Source organism: Chrysochloris asiatica, unplaced genomic scaffold (assembly GCF_000296735.1).
Source record: "Chrysochloris asiatica unplaced genomic scaffold, ChrAsi1.0 scaffold00143, whole genome shotgun sequence".
In the NCBI taxonomy this organism is placed as follows: Eukaryota; Metazoa; Chordata; class Mammalia; order Afrosoricida; family Chrysochloridae; genus Chrysochloris; species Chrysochloris asiatica.
In genome coordinates this window covers 3,853,342-3,874,889 of record NW_006408661.1, presented here as the reverse complement: position 1 = coordinate 3,874,889, position 21,548 = coordinate 3,853,342, and the positions used below count along the sequence as shown (strand labels likewise).

The 21,548-nt window shown below is 38.3% G+C and overlaps 1 protein-coding gene across 4 annotated transcripts in view; it reads right to left on the bottom strand.

The window, feature by feature from the left end:
• The window catches only part of SEMA6A (sema domain, transmembrane domain (TM), and cytoplasmic domain, (semaphorin) 6A), a 179,320-nt gene that overhangs the window by 26,810 nt on the left and 130,962 nt on the right, over positions 1-21,548 (bottom strand). For 2 of the 4 annotated variants that reach the window (XM_006870522.1, XM_006870523.1), the window contains exons 13-18: positions 19,672-19,848; positions 19,234-19,374; positions 19,066-19,146; positions 14,850-14,908; positions 11,753-11,773; positions 5,984-6,148 (exon numbers count right to left, since the gene is read on the bottom strand). In XM_006870522.1, the coding sequence (XP_006870584.1) occupies positions 5,984-6,148; positions 11,753-11,773; positions 14,850-14,908; positions 19,066-19,146; positions 19,234-19,374; positions 19,672-19,848 (644 nt within the window). Of the gene's footprint in view, positions 1-5,983; positions 6,149-11,555; positions 11,607-11,752; positions 11,774-14,849; positions 14,909-19,065; positions 19,147-19,233; positions 19,375-19,671; positions 19,849-21,548 lie in introns of all 4 variants that reach the window. The other 2 variants (XM_006870521.1, XM_006870524.1) reach the window with 2 other exon arrangements.

The window sequence follows — 21,548 nt, the reverse complement described above, 5'->3', positions numbered from 1 at the left end:
CGACCCATAGCGACCCTGTACAGGGTTTCCGAGGGTGTAAATCTTTACAGGAGTAGAAAGCCTCATCTTTCTCCCGTGGAGCGGTTGGTAGTTTCGATCTGCTGACCTTAAGGTTTGCAGCCCGATTCATAACCACTACGCTACCAGAATAGGAGCCAAGAAATTACTTTTTCCACTGGGACACCATTCACCATTGATAGGCGCTGTGGAGTTAGTTCTGACTCACAGAGACCCTATGAACAATAGAACGAAACACTGCCCTGTCCTGTGCCATCCTCACTATTTCTTTTATGTTTGAGCCCACTGCTCCTGCCAAGGTGTCAATCCATCTCACTGGACAGACATTCTCTTTTTGCTGACCTTTCCAAGCATGATATCCTTCTTCAGGGACTGGTCTTTCCTGACGATGTGTCCAAAGTCTCAAATATGAAGTTTCACCATCCTGGCTATTAAAGAGCCTTCTGGTTGTACTTCTTCCAATAGAGATTTGTTTGTTATTCTGGCAGTCCATGGGACTTCTTACATTGTGAAAACTCTGATATGAGTAATTTCTGAGTAAAAGTGATCCTGTATAGGGTTTCCAAGGAGTGACTGGTGGGTTTGAACTACCAATGCTGTGGTTAGCAATCAAGTTCTTATCCTATAGTACCTCACTAGCATTCCATTTACTTAATGCTGTTGTTGTGAAGTGCCACTGATTTGGTTCCGACTTAGAGCGATGCTATATGTAGGGGTTCTGAAGGGAGAAAAATGAGGTTTTCTGATCCTATAAAGATTTACAGTCTTGGAAACCCTATAACAATATAAGGTTTCTGAGAAATGGCTGATGGGTTCGAACCACAGACACTGCATTTAACAGTCTAGTGCTTATCCTACAGCACCATGTCAGGACTCTACACTTAATAGTTTATATAAATTATATGTAAAATGCATTTCAAATGAAAACTAATTGATTATCACAAATGGAAAAAATGTTTACTTTTCATAGCTATAAATTACAATAACTGAAGAAAAACCAATATTAAATTCCAGTTAGATATTGCTGCAAGGTAATGCCCCCAGTGTAAAGTATCTTTTGGTAAAAAGGAATAGTAGCAAGTTTGTTGTTGTTGTTAAGTGCTGTCGAGTTGATTCCTGTATAGGGTTTCCAAGGAGCAGTTGTGAGCTTGAACCACCGACCTTGAAGTTCAAACGACTTTGCAGTCTGGCACATTAACCCACAGCGCCACACCAGGAATAGCAAGTTTAAGGAGTTATTAATGGTACAGCATTGAACTGAGACTTTTTCCTCAACAGTACCAAGAAAACTACAAGGGGAATGAAAACGGTACAACTTTCCACCATATTCATCAATATTACCAAAGGCCATGCTGTCCTGAGCCTCCTAAATGGGTACACATCCCATTAGGTGTCAATACTGTTGTAGGTTACAATGCATTCTCAGAATAAATAATTGAATATAACGAGAATTGCTGATAAACTCTACAATGTATAAAATTCCTCTCAGGATTTTTGTGAAATGCCTGTAGAATATTCATCATCCTTTACAGACTTTTTGAATTTTACTGGAATATTATTTCCCAAAATAAAAACTGCTTACACAGATAGCTTGTGTACTGATTTAAAAAAACTCACCATTTACAATACCTTTTTAGCTTACACTATTCATTTTGACTGATAAATTCTATTTCTATATCTTTTTCTTCTTTGTAATGAGCTTATTTTCTTGATTAAATATAATAATATGATAATATCTTACTGTAATGATTTCTGAAAATATATATGTATAGTGCAATTTTGACATTTCTAGTCAAATGAGAACACTTTTCTAGAAAGTCATCTTTGGTCAATATTGACTGTTTCATTGCTTTTCAGAAAGCTCATAAAAACTCATTACAATACAGTCTACATTAAGAGATTGTGTTCAGTTCATGATTTCTTCTTGTGCCCTAATGGCAGCAGTCAGTGATTACATTTGATATTTATGTTACATATAAATGTGAACATGGCTAAATCTTTCAGTCTTGGAAATCAAGTCATACAGCATTGTTAATTTTGGTAAAAATCAAGAGGTAGGTGTTTGCTCTCAGTACCACTTAACCTAAAAAAAGAAAACACTTATTTCTTTTGCTGTAGAGTGAACGGGGGTATAAACCAAACCAAAAAATAAAAATGTTATTCATCTGTAATTAAAGCCCCTTTGTAACTATCCATTACCACCTCAACACTTATAGGATAAATTAATAGTATATATTTTTAAATGGGCAAAATCAACAAAGAAGTAGCCAGGGTTGCATCTAATTTATCAACTCGGTGATTAAAGGGCTAGCTCAAGAGGCTCCAGACATCTAGGGACCAAGAGATAAAACGGAGCAGTTGGCTGTGTTTTTACTAATGAATCTAGGGCTTGAAAGATATCAGGCAATTTTAAAGAAAAGCAGCAAGGACAAGAGACATTAGACAAGGCCAGTAGGGTAATGAAGGGCAAGGCCAGTTACTGAGAGAGAAAATTACTTCATTTTCTGTGATAATGCTTCTGCGTGCTTGGCAGGTCTCTTCTGGCGCTTTGTTAGTATGAGTCTGTATATGTACAGCATCGTAATGCTACTTACAATGAACAGGGAAGAGCCTTGGAACATTCTACAGAGGGCTTGGGTCTCTAATTCTGAAAGGGGGAGGTTAAGAACAATGGTAGCAGTAGGGGGTTAGATGGCCAGGTGAGGGACAGTGCTTTGACAGAATGTGAGGGACGAACAGGATTAAATCAATAAGAAAGACACAGCAAGAAAAACAAAGAAAAAGACAACAAGCAAACATACTCTGGAAATGTGGAATTGTTTGGGGGGCAGGGGCGTGTTGGGTCAGAGAATGAGAGCAGCGCAGTGGCGCTCAGCCGTCTGCAGAGCTGTGAGCCAGTTTGTTCAACGGTCTTTCTTCTGTGGCCAAAATAAAAAGGGCACCAAGCACTTGACTCCTCCTCAGCTGGTCAGCGGACACATTTTCTACTAAGCAGAGAAATGTGAGGTATTTCAGAAACAATTCCAGAGTATATTTAGCTCCAAAAGCTGAGGCACACAAATGTCACATTCCCATGAGACAATTGACCCAATGAAAAGAGCACCTGTCAGAGGCCCTCAGAAAACCCATGAAACTTGCATCACAGGAGATGCTGCACACACGGATGTGACATCATCAAGGCTTCAACGTCAGGGAATGAAAAGAAGCAAGGGAGTCACAGATTGCTTCAAGTTCAGGAACATCGTAATGAGTCAGAAAAGAAACAAGACTTTTCCAAGGGAATAACACAACCACCAAGCCATATGACACAGTGCTTGGCAAAATGAAACAAAAGCTTAAAGTAAATCTTGAACATAAACAGGAAAACAATTCATAGCAAAATGGAATCAAAATCATAAAAGTCATGGTAAAAGGAACATTAAGCTACATTAAGAACAAAAATTCTGCATAACAACTCATTGGCATTGCCCAATCAAAGTGCATAAATAATGTCGAAAGTCAGACTCAGATTTGACAGGGCAAGGCAAGGAGTTAAGAACACAAGAGCAGTGATCATGTCGAACACCCATGCAATCACCTCTGCCACCATTGTTTGACAATATGTAGACTGCTTCCAGCGTTGTCAGTATTCATAATAAGACCCAGGAAATTATGAACAATGTTAAATTTCAAAATGATCAGTCAAAGTGTTAATTGGACTCTTTGATAACCTCCATTCCTTAGGGGACTTAATTATTGGAGAAAATTCACAACCCCTATCAGTGAGGTGAAGAGAAAAATCATTGGAGCCAGCGGCTAGATATTAGGTTGACACGGTTAATATTTTACAGGGAAAGCTGTTTTGTTTTGGTTAGTTTGCTTATTTTGGTTTTCCCCATAAAGCTGCAGTGTGCAAACACAGTAATTTCTTGAGAAACCAGTTAAGACTAACACATCTGAGGTCTGGAACCACACATAACAAATAAGGGCACATGCTAGGGCTTATAACTAGTGGAGGCAGTTCCCTAAGCCCATCACAAATCAGAATGGTACTCTCTCAGCAAATAGAGGGCCCTCTCAAACTTAAAGAGGCTGAGGAGACAAACTCTATTCTGCCCACCTCTGTGTTATTTTTAAAAAATATTTGGAGCAGAGCTTACTAATAAAAGAAGTCTATAGAAGAATAATGCCATGGGCTGCTAAAAGAACAAACAGATCTGTGCTGGAAGAAATGCAGCCAGAGTGCTCCTTGGAGGCTAGGATAGCCAGACTTTGTCTCTCATACTTCAGACATTGTCAGGAGGGACCAGTCACTGGAGAAGGATATCATGTTTGGTACGGTGGAGCGTCAGAGAAAAAGAGAAGACCCCCAGCAAGATGGACTGGCAAAGTGGCAGCATCGATGGACTCAAGCATGGCGACAATTGTGAGGTTGGCCCAGGACCGGGCAGTGTTTCGTTCTGTTGTACATAGGGTTGCTATGAGTCAGTACCGACTCAATGGCACCTAACAACAACAACTCAAGAATAAGAGTCCTGATGTGGCACTGGCTAATGCGCTGGACTGCGAAGTTTGTTTGAACTGCCAGGTCGGTGGTTCAAACTCACCAGCTGCTCCTTGGAAAACCTACACCTGGTTGCTATGGGTCAGAGCTGCACTTAACAACAACAACACTCAAGAATAAGCCCCCCCCCCCCACTGAACAACAAAAATATAAACAGAAAAAAAAAAAAAAAAAAAACTTAAAAACTAAATCAGTTGCTGTTGACTGAGCTAATGCCAACACATGGCATCAAGGCTGTGATCTTTCAAAAGCAGATCACAGGTCTTTCTTTGGAGGCACCTCCAAAGGTTGGTTGAATCGCCCACCTTTTGGTTAGTACTTAACCATCTGTGCCATCCAGAGATTCCCCAAGAAGAAGACAAAAGGGGTTAAATCTTTACATTTTGGCTTGGCGAGTAGAGCTTTTCATGGGCTGAGGAGTGAAAAAGGGGAGGAAATTGAGCATGAACTAAACAGTGTATAAAAGTGAAGATGGAAATATGTATGCAGACAACCTTGGGGTGGGAGTGATAAAACTGTCTGCTAAGGTCACGGTGGCTGCTCTGGCCTTGAGACTCAGACCCTCACTTGGATGAAACTCTTGAAAACATATAGAAGTAAACAATTCTGAATGGGGGGAAACAGCTCAGTAACATAACTGGTCTTTTCAGTCTCTGATTTGCAAGACTGTTTTTTGGACAAGTAAAGGCCTCTTTGGTTGCAGCTGCTACTAAAGTAGGATGTGTTACCAGAAGCAGCAAATGGCGAGAAAAGAGATGACATTTCCTGTCTCTAGTTAAGCAAAGAAAGCAAGGGAGAATTTAGGACAGTTCACAGTGGAGTCCCTTTCATTTAGTGTGGCTTCCTTTCCGTTTTAAATGCATAGCAATTCTGCCTGATTAAATAACATATTTTTGTTTTAGCTGTTGTACTCTAAGGGCAATTACAGTACGTCTGAGGACCACGGAGCTATTCAAATTCAGCACCATGCGAGAGGGAGAGATGCTACCAGCCAGAAAAGACTTTGCCCTGCTATTTCTTAATTCAGTGATTAAAGGGCCTTTACTTAGATGACATTCACTTGCCAAAGCCCCCACTGTGCTCCCTTACATTATGGTGGGAAAACAGGGCCCCCAAATCACAGAATGAGACTAAGAGGAGTGGAAAGGAATCACAGGAGCCAGCATCTACTTAGCGCCAAGCCATGCCTCTTTTGGGTGGAGGAAGCTTAGAAGATGTGTTATTTGTTTTGTGTGGTTTCTCCTTAGTTAGAGAATCGTTTAGGATCAAGCCTAGTACAGACTTGTCTTTTGGTCTGTTTTGATGACAGCGCATAGGGGAGGTTCCTTTAGTGCGACCCTGATTCAGCTGGAAGCAGCTACATAGTCCTCCCCGCTTTTCCCTCCCTCTCCCCCAGAGGAAGAGGCTTTTCCAAGGCCTTACCCTTCTTGTCTTGGTGATTATGGGAAGACACTGCCCCCAAAGGGTCTGTGCTGTCAGGTGAATTGAGCAGATCCTTCCAGTCCAGCATTCCTTCCCTAGACTCATACCCCTCTTGAGCCGTGGAGTCTGACGTGGTGGTGCTGGGCAAGAGGGAACTGGAATGCCCTGTTGTCATCACAAATACAGTTAGGAAAACATCACCGGAAAGACCCACCATCTTTCTCATCAAAAGCCAGGAGGGCAGAACCCAAGGCCAAAATTCTGAAAGATCACCCTAGAAATGACAAGGCTTAGCAAGGTGGGTTCAGTGGAAGGATGTCAAGCCAGATCCTATCTATTACTTAGTGGGCAAGCCTTGGGGAATCACTTAACCTCTCTCTGCCTGATTTTCCTCTTGTACAAAATGGAAATGGTGACACTTACCTGCTAGAGTACTTGGGAGGATAAATAATGTGTGAAAGGAAAGCAGTATCTGGCACAGAGGTGCACAAAGAATATTGGTGTTTTTCTGGGCTAGTCCCCTGCAGCATGAAAGGTAGATATAACTCCACTCCTGAGACATTGCACATGACTGATGGGGGTGGATTTATAATAGAGGAAATGCCTCTTGCATGTCACAAACAGCTCAGCTATACCAACTATTTCTCATGGATGCTTGAATGTGTTTCTAGTCTTCAGCTTCAACTCAACTCCATGGAAATTTCCCTTTGTTTGGGATGGAGGTCTTATTGCTACAACTGGGGGTGGCTGTGTCTTTTTCTATCTTATCCCAATAAAGGTGGTTTTGTTGTTTCTCGACCCATATACTTAACTAAGGTGTTGTGACACCTCACTAACATTAATGAATGGATATATTTTTGAGGCCCAAAATAAGGCAATCACAGAAGAAGGATGCTTAGATTGGGAATTAAGGTAGAAACCCTGGCCATTTCTTGTGACTATCTCTCTAAACTCGTCCTCTGTCATGCTGCCAGGGTGAATGCAGTTTGTATCAGGTGATTTGATCTCAGCTGTCCCAGGGATTTCAGGAAGGCTGACTACTTGCTTTATCTGATAGAAATGAAATTCAACTGCTTGTTCAAGAAGACTCTTTGGTTTAATAAACCACCTTACTGCTAGTAACTTCTTGGACATTTTTTACAAAGACATTAGGGTAACTTCTGTGAATGAGCAACTGATGCCTTTGTAGAAAGTAGGGCAAATTTACAATAACACCAAAGGGTTCCAGCCTTCGACTATGATCACCATGTACATGATAAATAAAATTCTGGCCACCAGAAAGAAAGGATTCTGATGATACATGCACTAGATTCTTCTCTTTCTAACCTATTATTGGAAACTTAGCAGGAGGCTTTAATATAGTAAGTTAAAGACAATATTAAGTAGAGAGAGAGAGATTTTTATCTTCTAAAAATTTTGCTTAGTAAGAAAAATCAAGCCAAAGGATTTTGTTGATAGCACGCAAGAAGACCCTTTTTTGACCTCCCATACAGTTTCCAACATCCACTGTGTTGCAAATAAGTATGGCTCATATGCAACTGCTAAAAATGCATCCATTTAAAACTGAAGGAAAGAGCTTAGAGATAGACTTTTTGTATTTATAATTCTGGATTTCGAAGCTCATCTGAAAATAATGATAAGAAGAATTAGCCTAAGAAATGGAAATTTGAAAATATCCTGTAAGTCCTTTCTGTTTGTACTGAAGTCTAAAACATAGGCTGTATTTTCCTCTCCTGAGTTCAAGACTGTTCTAATGAAATATATGGTCTGCCTAAGAGAGATTTCAGCACTCAGCCTAAGCAAATAAGTAGCAATAGCATTGTACGGAGAGAGAAAGAGAAAAAAGAAGGGAAAAAAAAGAAACACCAGAAAGCCTTCCCTCCAAGTAGCAAGAATTTCTTTGACCTGAATTGATATGCATTTTGAGCACTTTCAATTTAACTGTGTTCAAGGGGCAATTTTATGGTAATGCCGTAAGTATGGTTTAGGGAGAACATTTCTTAATACGGTAATCTAGGGGAAATATATGCCTAAGGGACACATTCTCTGTAGAAAGATTTCCTGGACCATATGCTACAAATACATGGGAAACTTCGCTGGTAATGGAAAGCTATGGCTATGAGAGGAAATTAATGTGGACCAGATGGTAGTTAGGTAGGGAAATATTTTACACAAATGTGAGAAATCAGTCTCTTCTCCCTATCATTGAAGTGTTAGTCTAATACCCACCACATCTACATTTCCTATATGTAAATCTAGAGAAACGATGCATCCGATTTACTGAGAAAAAAATAAAACAAAAAAGGGAGAGCAACATGAAACTTGTAATCTTTCAAACTTAACGCTTGACAATAGGGAGCATGTCTTGGGGTGAGTTAAACAGTTGGAGAAAGCAATATCTGATTCTCAACAATTTTAGAACCACCGTGTATAAGCTCCACTAAGCAGCAGCCCTTAGTTTAAAAGTCAGTCAGCAAAGATTTGTATTATTCCTTCTCCAATCTTAAAACAGGTTAAACCTTCTTTTACCTTACTTTTATAGGTTATCTTATTTTCACACATTCTCAAAGAGACATTTTTGCAACAAAATAATGCTACAAAAAATACCATTTGTGGATATGATATTACATGTAAATACAGATTTGGAACCTTTAATTTTAATTGTTCATCTAATAAGAAAGGCAATGTTCTAATCAACAGTGCTATAACATACAAAGATATAGATACATTTTAAAAGTTAACTTTGATATGCATCATATTGTTTCTCTGTATTTCTACAAATTTTTGTGGAAATCATTGTGATTTCTACAGGAGATTTCATATGATTTCTACAAATCATTGTGATTCCAAAGGTTAGAGACCCTTCAAGCTACTGTAACCTATTAACAACCCTGTAGCCCAATTAGACACAAAGAAGAGACACTAAATCAATACAAGAGAAAAGGAAAGAAGGAAAATAATCAGGGTCCAATTCACTAAAAAAGGTGTTCTTGCATATTTAACTGGCATTGCACAGAACTTTTGCCAAGCAGGAAATCTACATGGTGTATTGAAATGATCCATTTTTGTGAGTTGGGCAGTTCACAGTCTGCGGTTCACTCTTAGGACTACACTGAACTACTGAGTGGATTCTTTGGGGACATTCGAAGGACATAGTTAGAAACAAAATGGACACTTCGGACTTTAAACCAGCTTCCAAGCCAGGCTTTTAAAATAACAATCTGGTCTTCATGTGATGCTGCAAACCTACTATAGTACCTGGGATGTAGTGGACACTAAACAAGTATTTGCTGAATGAATTACTTAAATCTATTGTGGGTCTATGGATTCCAGAATAAGTCCCTCAGATGGCATAGTGGTTTAAGGACTCAGATGTGGCTGGAACTCAACAGCAGCTCTGTGGGAGAAAACACCTAGTGATATGCCCATGGAAGGATTTCAGTTTAGGAAATCCTATGTAAATTGTACTCTGTCTTACTAGATGGCACACAAAAAGAGCAACAGGAGCAACAATTCCAAAATAAACACTCAGAATAATTTCTTGGGTGGAAAAAAAAGTCACTTATTTTTTTTCTAAATACTGTCGGGACCAGCTCTCACGTTGATGATCCATTTTGATGAAATGGACAGATCATTTACTGAAAGGAAAATTCCAACTCATCTTTAGTTTCAACACAAACTAAAGCTGACAAAGAGCTGGGCAATGTCCTTTAAAGTGTTAATATGAAATAATTAATGAGTCCGTTCCTTTTGTAAAGGAAATAAGAGATCATAGCTTGGGGAGTGAGTTTTGTTCACAGAGAGCATCTCATGGTTTAATTATATGAGAAATTACCTGGGAGTTAAACTGGTCTTGGTATGATTGATGAATGCTGGGGAGGTTACTGCTTCAATTAGATTCAAGATTTCAATTTCTCAATATCTGATAAAGGTTATTCAATTATAGGAACGGATTGCAAAGCATGATATTGGAGAGCAGCAGATGCTAAGTGAGTTTTCTTTCTGAAGGGCGGATAAACTAGATGACATTTGTTTCTTGAACAATGTTTAGTCTTTGATGTTCAATACTCTGGTTTGAAACACAGATCAGAGAATGTTAAAGATGGACTGACTCAGTAGGCTCATCTAATCCACACTTCCTCTTGCCATGAGTGGGCCGATTAGAGAAATCAAGCATTGTGCTCCATATCTGTACTAATTAGACACAGAGTATGAGTTTGCATAGAACTATAGAATGCATTTGCAACCATCTTGAAATACTTCCCTGCATCCTAAATCTGCTTTTCTGTTTCTTTGCTATAGTCTTCTTCCCTCCTTTATTATCTATCCCTATGTTTAAATAAAAGGAGCTCTGTCAGCATAGTGGTTACGAGTCGGGCTACTAACCTCAAGGTCAGCAGTTCGAAACAACCAGTGGTTCCACAGGAAAAAGACGAGGCTTTCTGCTCCTGTAAAGATTTCTAGCCTCGGAAACCCTATGCAGGGTCGCTATGAGTCAGAATTAGCTCCAAGGCACACCACCACGTTTAAATAAAGGTGAGCCTGACACTTCTACACGATTACATATTTTAAACATGCAAACTATGAATTATCTACATGTCAATGAAATCCATCGTCTCCATCTAACATAGAAGCTGAAATTATCATGAAACATATGTTTTTCACATTATATTTAAAAAACACATGAAGTTTAACCTAATAAATACTTGGGATGGGGTACTTTTAGAAATGTAAATAGAACAGCTACATTTCAACTCTTCTTATAAAGAGCTCAGATATTTTGTTTATGGACTTTATGGGCTTTGTTTAATATAGTGTCTGTTTGTTTCAGAACAAGAACAATGGGCTAAATCCTGTTTGCCCATCATTTCCACTGCGTCACTCTTCCTTGTATATGTTCTAAAGAAATTACACTGAAAACCTATCTAAATAGTCATAGTCTCATAAACTTAAATTTTGATAGCGAAAGCAAGGTCTGGGGGTTCAAACTCATCAGCCACTCCTTGAAAACCCTTTATAGGGTTGCTGTGAGCCACTCCTTGAAAACCCTTTATAGGGTTGCTATGAGTCAGCACCGACTTGACAACAACAACAATCTCATGTTAAACTGGAGATTTTTGCCTAATAAGAGCCACACCTCTATACCCTGTATAGATTTTCCCTATATTGTTTTAAAAATCAGAATTTTGGTGCATGGTATCCCAAATCAGCTAAGGAGCTACTGCCTGTAAGTATTCAGTATTATTTTTTTCTCTAGGATTTACTCATGTCCAAAAACAATTTCCTCTCCCTCAAGAATTCATTAAATACATTCACCAAATTCCCAAAGGTTGATCTATTTCATATTATAAAGATTAAAAATTTAGTACTCGGTTTCATACATCAAAGGTCTCATAGAGGTAGTGATTTTTGGAGCATTAGTGAAATCTAGAAATACTTTTAGTGAATTGGGGTCCTGAAGAATCTGGTCCATAATGTTTAGGAATGAAAACTATAAACTACTACAGGATGGAGTCACTTGAAAAGTTAAAAAGAGAAAGAAATACAGAAAGAAAGAAAACCATAAACTGACCATACACTGTGTTGTAAGACATTTCATGATCTGGTAGAGGAGTTGAAATGTCTATAAAAAAAATAATGAGGATAAAAAAATTAATTAAAGAAGAAAGCCACGGTTTTGAAAATACTCAAGAGGATTAGATTAGTGAAACAGAATTTCCCAAATAGATTTTCACTGATATTAAATTATGAGAATAATATCTTCCTTACCATTCAGGGCCACGAAGGAATCTGAAAGACAAAAGGGAGGAGAAAATTACTTAATGCTTAGGTGACTTACATACTAAGTAGGAATGAGCTAATACAGAACTCTACTAACATATGATCCCCATAACTATGTAAAAGCTCTTTAATTCCTGCTTGTAGTGTAAGATGCTTTATACTCTGTCCAATTCTTGTTTCTGCCTTCACACCTCCATTATCTCTTCCACCAAGTGAGCTACCTTAAAGACAGTACCTTTGCCAAAAAGCAAAGAAATAGCAAGAGTTGCAGGAGGAATGGTAGCTATGAATAGAGGTGATTCTGAGACTGTCAGCCTTATCCCCGGGGATGTGTGTGGAGACAACAGAAATAACATGTGGGCCATGCTTACAAAGCAATTTTTCATCACACTCTCTCATTGCCTCCTTATAACCATGCCATAAGGACCTGTGCCGTACGTATCACAATATTCTGAATCTGACTGCTGTTTTTTCTTGGTAATTAAAAATAAATAAATAAAACAATCACACACACATGGATCTGTCTGTGCTGTGTGTCTTGGTCAGATTATTCAGTCCATGACTGTGGCTCTTATGACCTCAGTTCTTAAAATGCTGTTAAAAATGTGTTATATGCAAATTATCTAAATCTCTAAATTATCTGATAGAAGGGTTTCATATTCCAGCAGGAGCATGGAACGGGGAGAAGCCACTGGGAAAGGCGAGTATACAAACAGTCATCTTTGGATAGTTGGTGGGGCTAAAGGTTAAAGGTTAGGGGCATTGGATTTAGGAACTTGACAGTTGAAAACCCTAGAGATCAAGTGCAAATTAGTGACTTTGAGTCTAAGGGGTTCCCCTATGCTAGAACAGAGATTAATTCTTTAGTTTACTCTGCCTGAGGACAGCGATGTGGGTGTAGTGAAGTGGATGCTTTGTAGAGAGAGCAGCAATCATTTTAAAAACTAAATGCCTTTGAGTCAGTTCTAACTCACAGTGACCCTGTATAGGGTTTTCAAGGAGCAAATGATAGGTTTGAACCATGAGGCTTGTGGTTAACAGTCCAGTGCATCATACAATGCCACACCAAGAGTCATAAATACACTCATATATTCTATACCTACCTATACTCCTATTGTTATATAGATGCCCATACCACTGGATTATAAAAATGGGATAAAGATGATTCACTAAAGTCAGCAAATTAAGTTTACTCAAACACATATAATCCAAAACGTATTTGCTTGAAAACGGAATTATTAAGGCTCCAAAAGTCTGGTCAAATAACCATAATGTGTAAATGATATAGGTAAAGGACTTTTGATGATGACACTGTATCCTATGTTCATTTCTTAACTCCTACATTTTGTGTGTGAAGACATAATAAATATCAATTTTGTCTGACAATATATAATATTGGTTAAAAATGCAAACATGTTATTGTTGTTAAGTGCTGCGAGTTGGTTCTGACTCACAGCGACCCTGTGTAGGGTTTCCCAGGAGTGATGGGGATTTGAACTGCCAATCTTGGCAATCTTGCAGTTAGTAGTCCAATACTTATCCTACAGTATCACACCAAGACCATACATGTTTGGAAGACCGTATAAACATAGGGAATCTATGAAAACCTTATGCAGGGTCACTAAGAGTTTGAACCTACTCAGTGGTGCTTATCAATACATAGATAGGTAGATAGATGGTAGAAAGATATAAGTATGGCAATACAGGAATATAGGAATATTGGTATAGGAGTCCTGGTGGGTTAATGTGCTGGCACTGTGGATTAATGCACTGGACTGAAAAGTCAGTTTGAACCTCAAAGTCTGTGGTTCAAGCTTACCAGCTACTTCTAGGAAACCCTATACAGGGTTGCTATAAGGAGCTCTGGTAGTGTAGTGGTTACGAATCGGGCTGCGAACCTTAAGGTCAGCGGTTCAAAACTACCAGCCGCTCCGCGGGAGAAAGATGAGGCTTTCTACTCCCGTAAAGATTTACACCCTCGGAAACCCTGTACAGGGTTGCTATGGGTCGGAACCGACTCGACGGCACTTAACAACAACAACATGGGTTGCTATGCTACTTGGTGGCACTTTACAACAACAATATAGCTAAAGCAGCCTAGATAGCTTTATTTCTATTCAATTATATCTGATCTTTAAAAAAACATATGGCAGAAAATTTAATGGTACCCTAGAGTCTCAAATTCCAGTATCATGGTTCAAAGACTTACAGAGTTGTATTCAGGTTTGTCCTTAAAGAATCAAATTATCAGAAGTAATATAGTTTCATTCCCTTAGGAACTGTTTTTTGGTGCCATTTTGAACACAATCTTCTTGAAATTCAGACTACACAATATTTAACACCCTCCCCCACCAAAAACAAAACATTTTCTTAAAGTGTAGCATTATTCTTTGAATTAGTACTAATACAACATTTTCAGGAGAATACGGATTGGAATCAGGGCACAGGAAAACTATAGAATTTTGATGCTGATCCTTAATATAAAGTTCCAACTAAAATTGTGAAATGAAATCTCTGAGTTTAGATAATAAATTAATTTATTTTTAAAAAGTTATTTTGAACCTTTTACAAATCTTGTACTTAGTGGATTGTTTCTGGATTCCTTTCATTCCCAAGTGGTAACAGACATGAATGTCATGTTAAAAAAATATATTACTTATGATAGTAAATATGTGTATAAAGAAAGAAGTACTCATACTCAATTAGAAAGCCAGACTACAAGGATTAGTTTCTTTTATTATTGGACTAAAACTTATAGCGTAATAGCTCTTTTTGTTTTTAAACAACGGTGTGATTTTGATAGTAGAAATGCTTACAAAATTTACTACTCTAACATCCTTTAGAGTTGAATTTGTTGCACAGAACTATGATAACAAAATAGTGCCAGCATTTACAGCATTTTTTTTTTAAAGTTGGCTTTAAAAACACAGTACTTTTGAAATGTGCTCTTTAAAAGGTTATTTCTATTATTTATGCATTCTTTTATGCCAGCTGCACTTGGTACCACATGTGGCATAGTGTTTCTAAGCCATTCTGAGGAAGCATCTTTGTCCAAAGATAAATGTGGATAAAAAGCTTTACTTACTACGACAGTCTCCCAGACCATCTGTATTGCCACGTTCTATGTCTTGCTCAAAAGTCAGTCTTCAAAAAAAAAAAAAACAGAGGGTAAGAAAGAAAGAAACAAACACAATAATGTGAGTCATTACTCAGGAATGAGTCTTAAATTTCACTCAGGAAAGCAACACAATTTGATAAATTGAGTGGCAGGTGCAAACAGAAGTACATAATAGCTTGAACTTAATCACCAAAGAGAAGCCATGGTTTAAGTAGTAAATTCATATATTTTAGTTAATTAGTTTGGGAATTATTTATATCCTTCTTAGATTCTGAGTGAACATTTATTTAAACATTAAAAAAACTTATGTTAAAATATGTGCCATATATTTAAGCAATATAGAAGTCAATAAATTGAAAATAAGAAGTGTTTTCTTTCTCTTCCATTCTACTCTTGCCTTTCCTGAACTTTATTTCTTTTCTTAGCAATAACTTGACAAAGGGTAAAAACACCTCTTGTTCATACCATGGATATGTGTGGGGCTGTGAGGAGGTAGGGCCTCGTGGTGCATTTTCTTAAGACTACTTACGTAGGTTGTTTGCTCAAGTCCTGCCTTTGACCTTCAGGAGTATTACTCATGTTACTCTCAAGCTTCTTCACCTGCCCACTGTTCTTACATATCTATATGTCACCAGTGGGTTGTATAAGTGATGTAAAATTAACAAGACCAATTTGATGAATATTTCCCATTCTGAGTTTTTAAAACAAGCATACCAAAAACAGCCAAAGGACTACTGTCCTTCTTTTGGGGAAATAAATAGTGTTTCTTCCCACAACGTAAGTGAAACTGCTCTTTTGCAACTATCTTCAAGTTTATTCATGAGCCATACGGGAAAACTGATTTCTTGGAAAGGCACACCTTGATCTAATAATTGACCACATGTCTACTTTCAAGTGCTTCCTCTGAATTAAAAATAAAATTCATTCCCAAAGAATTAAAATTTCTAGTCTTAATGAAACCAAATGTTCATCAGGTGATGAAACCCACTAGCAAAGAGGAATTCCTAAAGTTTGGAGCAATGCTACTGAACTATGTACACAGATCCCTACATTCCGATGATGACTTTAAAATAAAAAACAAAAAAAATCAGTCCCAATGCCGTGATCATACCTGGATTATAGAAATAACACAAGTCATTCCTTAGCTTCCCACACTATGCTTTGGGATCCTTTCTTCCTCCAACACAAAGGCTCCCATAAAGCTCTAATATTACAGCATGTCAATACTGCTACTTGTAAAGTTGCTCTACTAATACACAGTGAGTTAAACCTTTGTTAATCAAATTTCCAAGTCAGATTTTATAGTTATCATTAGCTCTTCTCATGGAAACACGTTCCCTCAAATTATACTGATGGTAATCATCAGATGGGCCCTTTTGTCTCGTTATTCTAAAATGGGAGAGGAGACTGAGAGCAATGTGATGATGGGGGGTGGGGGGTGGATAGAGTGGGTAAGAATGGTCTTTGCTGCCCTACAGCACCTTCCTTGAGTTGCCACAACCTGCCAAGGATACTCATTAAATACTGTTCCATGTGTTATTTTGGGTTTCGCATCCACTGACCTCCTAACCAATGCCATCTAAGCATTTACAGCTCCAGCAACAATTTTAAAAACCAAAATCATTGGTCTGATCTAGCTGATCTGTTGGAGAATTGCCATGAATTGATTGATGGCCTACAGAGTAATAGGGTCAACAGTTCTTTAGTGCAGGAGAAAGGCTTACTGGCTGTATACAACATACTTGCTGTACAAATGAATTACTTAACAAATGCTCTGCAATTTTGTCTCAGCCCTGCACGGTCAATTAGGAGAGTCAGTTTTGCTATGGCTGGACAAACCACATCAGTAATCTAATTGGTATCCTATTGCTCCTTCTCTCTGCAGTTCTTGCAGTGTAATGAACAAGGCATGCACCTTCTTATTTGTCTCTCCAGAGAATGCTGAGAAGCCCACTGTGTTTCCTGTTTCTGTGCTTTTAATCAGTCTAGGGATGATGAATCAGCTGGAAATTTGCCATATGTGATGTTGTGGGGTTCTTTGAATAAGAACTACAACTCATCTGTCAGTTTGCCATACTGTGATGGCTTGCATGCTACTGTGATTCTGGAAGCTATGGCACCAGCATGTTAAATACCAGCAGGGTCAACAATGGTGGATAGGTTTCAGATGAGCTTCCAGACTAAGACAGACTAGGAAGAAGGAGAGATGGAATCCTTCTGAATATTTAGTCACTGGAAACCTTACAAATAGCAATGGAATACTGTCAGGTCACAACAGAATACTGAATATTGTAACAAGAAGAAGAGCACCAGAATGCTGACAGATACAGAAAAGATCTGGAGTTAGTAAACCACAAGGAAAGAACATGCTCAGCATTTCTCAAGCTGAGATAACTGAGAAAACATCCAAGCCTTGACTTGCAGTATTGAAGGATTCTATGAGCAAAATACTGAATGATGCAGAAAACATCAAAAGAAAATGGAAGGAATACACAGTCACTGTATCAAAAATAAATGGTTGATGCTCAATCATTTCAAGAGGCAGCATCTGATCAAGAGCTGATGATACTGAAGGAAGAAGTACAAGGTACATTGAAGACAATGGCAAAGAACAAGGCTCCAGGAATTGATGGAATATAAATTGAAACCTTTCAAAATTTGTATTTTGTATTTGTACTTATTTTCTATACCTAGAAATTTGAAAGGGAGCTACCTGGCCAACTAATTGGAAGAGATCCATATTTGTGCCCATTCTAAAGAGAAGTGACCCAACAGAATGCGGAAATCATTGGGCCATATCATTAATATCGCATGCAAGTAAAATTTTGCTAAAGATAATTTAAAAAGTGATGGCAACAGTACACTGACAGAGATCTGCCAGAAGTTCAAGTTGGAGTTAGACGAGGGCATGGAATGGGGGATATCACTGTTAACTTTCAGATGGATCTTGGCTGAAAGCAGACAATACCAGAAAAAAATGTTTACCTGTGCTTTACTGATTATGCAAAGGCTTTCAAGTGTGTGGTTCATGACAAGCTATGGACAACACTGTGGAGAAAGAGTATTCCGGAACACGTAACTGTGCTCACGAGGACCTGTATATAGACCAAGAGGCCTTTGTTCTAACAAAACAAGGAATGCTGAATGGTTTTAAATTAGGAAACGTATGTACCAGGGTTGTATTCTTTCACCATAATTATTCAATCTGTATGCTCAGCAAATAATTCACAAATCTGGACTATAGGAGGAAAAATGTGACATCTGGTTTGGAGGAAGATTTACTAACAACCTGGTATATGCAGGTGATACAACCTTGTTTGCTTAAGAAATAGAGGGCTTAAAATACTGATGAAGATCAAAGACCACACCACTCAGTGTGGGTTGTACCTCAATGTAAAGAAAGCAAAAATCCTTACCACTGGACTAATAAATAACATCAAGATAAGGAAGAAAAGACTGAAGTTGTCACAGACTTCATTTTGTTTGGATCAACCATAAACACTCGTGGAGGCAGAAGCCAAGAAATTAAATGATGTTTTGCATTAGGCAAATCTGCTGCACAAGACCTCTTTTAAGAGCAAAGATAGCATTTTGAGGTCTAAGGTGTGCCTTACTCAAGACGCGGGATTTTCAATAACCTCATTTTTACGTGTAAGTTGGACAATGAATAAACACGATTATAGAAGAATTGATGCATTTGAGTTATGGTGTTGGAGTAGAATATCCAAAGTACCAACAAACAGATCTGTGTTAGAAGAAGAACAGCCAGAATGCTCCTTAGAAATCAGGATAGCCAGACTTCATCTCTCATACTTCAGACATATTATCAGGAGGGACCAGTCCCTGGAGAAGGACATCATGCTTGGTAATGTGGAGTCAGCAAAAAAGAGGAAGACTTCCAATGAGATGGGTTGGCACAGGGGCAGGAACAGTGGGCTCAAGCATAGCAATGATGTGAGGCTGGCGCAGGACCAGGTAGTGTTCCTTTCTGTTGTGCATAGGGTCTCTATGAGTAGATACCAACTCAGTGGCACCTAACATCAACAATATAAAAAAGAATGCCTGGCAGTCCTGTTGGTGAAGGTGGAGAAGGTGTTGGTGTATACAAGTATAGCTAGCTGTACATCTAGAATGCTTATCAGCCAAGGCCACTTTACCCTCTACCAAACCTTGAACTCCTCACCTGCTGCTTGGTGGCAAATGTGCACAGGAACCGCCTTCCTTTATCCACCCACAATATGGGTCTCTGGAGGCGATGCAGGTTCTGCAGGAAGAGAATTACCATGAGATACCTAGGAATCCTTTCTAATCACTGTGGACTTTCTAATGGTCAATGAGGCAAAATACTTACTTTTTACACTTCCCGTGACGTTCACACCGGCCGAGGGGAACCTTAATCACACAGGTGGAGAATGCAACATACAGAGAACTGCTTGCTTTGTCTAGCTGCATTCCCATAATCCTCTTGTCTTCTACTCCATCATAGCTGCACCTGATTTTATAAGACACGGTTTCATATTTATAGTCTCTTGGGCCAGTGTGCCTTTCTCTGCTACAACCCTCACATTACACCTCACAGCCCACAAGGTGATTTCTTAATTCTTTTTATCTAATTGAAAGTGGAACTGGTAACCATGTACGTTCAGATACACACACAGTTACTGACAAGAAGAAAAAAATGCTTTCTACATTTTAAAAGGTTTTGTAAATTTACTAAAAACCACTTAAAATGTATACAACCCAAATCTTCCATGATTTGCTCAATGAAAGAAGGAAACACTCCACTTACTTTTCAGGGTTATAAACGCTCATCTCCTCCAGAAAAAGGCTGTCATTTAGGAAACCACTACTTCCTATCCTGGCCAAGAACTTCAAGATGATTCCCTTCTCTGATCCCAAGAATACCACAGTGTGATTCTGATAGGGCCCAGCAGCAGAGTCCACGGCAATTTTGGTCAAGCGGTATCTAGAATGACAGGATCACATTTAAAAAATCTCTTTGTTGGTCTACCATTAAAGTGTCCTTTTTCCACTTCAAACAACTACGACATGGCTTAATAGTAATAACTTCAATAAAAATATATGCATACAAGCAACGCTCAAACTGTCTGATCCTTTATTTCCATATGCAGAGTGTTAGTAGGGCTTCAAAGAGGGAGAAAAAAGTATGTGTATGTAGAAACCAAGTTCCATAAATAACAGACAGCCATATCCAATTGAAAAAAACACTATCCCTTCCATGAGCAGCAATGAAAGGTATGTATCATTTAATATTGAAAAAAAAAAAAAAAAAAAAAAACCCAAAAAACAATGTTATTATTCCTCCATACTCATTTTTTGAAGTTTAAAGTTGTTGTATATACTATGTCAGATTGGAAAACTTTCTGATTGTATGTGAAGGGACTGAGAGAATTCTAAAGGACAAAGAAGCAGAAAGCTGGTGGCACTTCCACTAAATTTAAGGGTGCGTTAGTCAAACAAGATCCATGGGAAACTACATGCCTCAAATAAGTTCTACTAGGCATCGCTTTCTCTAAAATTTTCTGATCATTCAACAATCCACAGATACCAATTTCTCTTAAGTGGTATGGCAGGTACCAGAAAACAAAGTAAAGCATTTGGCAGGTACCAGAAAACAAAGTAAAGCATTATAACTAAATGTGCAAAAACCTAAAGTTAGAAAACCAAAAGAAAAGAACATGTTAATCATTTCTCAAGTTGAAATAACTGAAGAAAAAAATTAAGGCCTTGAGTTGCAATACTGGAGAATTCTAAAGACAAACTAGAGTAGTGGTTACAAGTTGGGCTGCTAATCTCACGGTCAGCAGTTAGAAACTCTCAGCCGTTTTATGGGAGAAAGATGAGACTTTCTGGTCCCATAAAGATTTATAGCCTCAGAAACCCTATACTGGGTCGGTATGAGTTGGAATCGACTCTATTGCATATAACCACTACCACCACCACAGATAAACTATTGAATGATGCAGAAAGTATACTAAGAAGATAGAAGGAATATAGAGTCACCCTGCCAAAAAGAATTGATCAATGTTTAACCATTTCAAGTGGTAGCATATGCTCAAGAACCGATAACTTTGAAGGCAGATATTCAACTTGCATTAATGGCGTTGGCAAAAAAAAAAAAAAAAAGGAACTGATGCAATGCAAATTGAAATGTTTCAACAAACTGATGCAGCACTGGAGGTGCTCAATGGTCTATGCCATGAAATTTGGCAGATACCTACATGGCCTAATGACTAGAAGAGATTCATATTTTGCCCATTCCAAAGAAAGGCAAACCAGTGAAACAAAGAAATAATCTAATTTTATCAGTAATATCACATGCAAGTAAAATTTTGCTGAATAGAATTTAAAACCAGTTGTAGTAGTACATCTGCAGGGAGTTCAAGCCAGATCTAGAAAAGGATTTGGAATTAGGAATATGATTGCTGACATCAGATGGATCTTGTCTAAAAGCAGGGAGTACCAGAAAGATATTTACTTGTGCTATATTTACTGTACAAATGCATTTGACTGTGTGGATCAAAACAAAGTATAGATAACACTGTAAAGAATGGATATTTCCCAACACTTCATTGTGCTCATGAGGAAACTGTACATAGATGAGGAGGCAAGTATTAGAACATATAAAGTGGATACGGAATGATT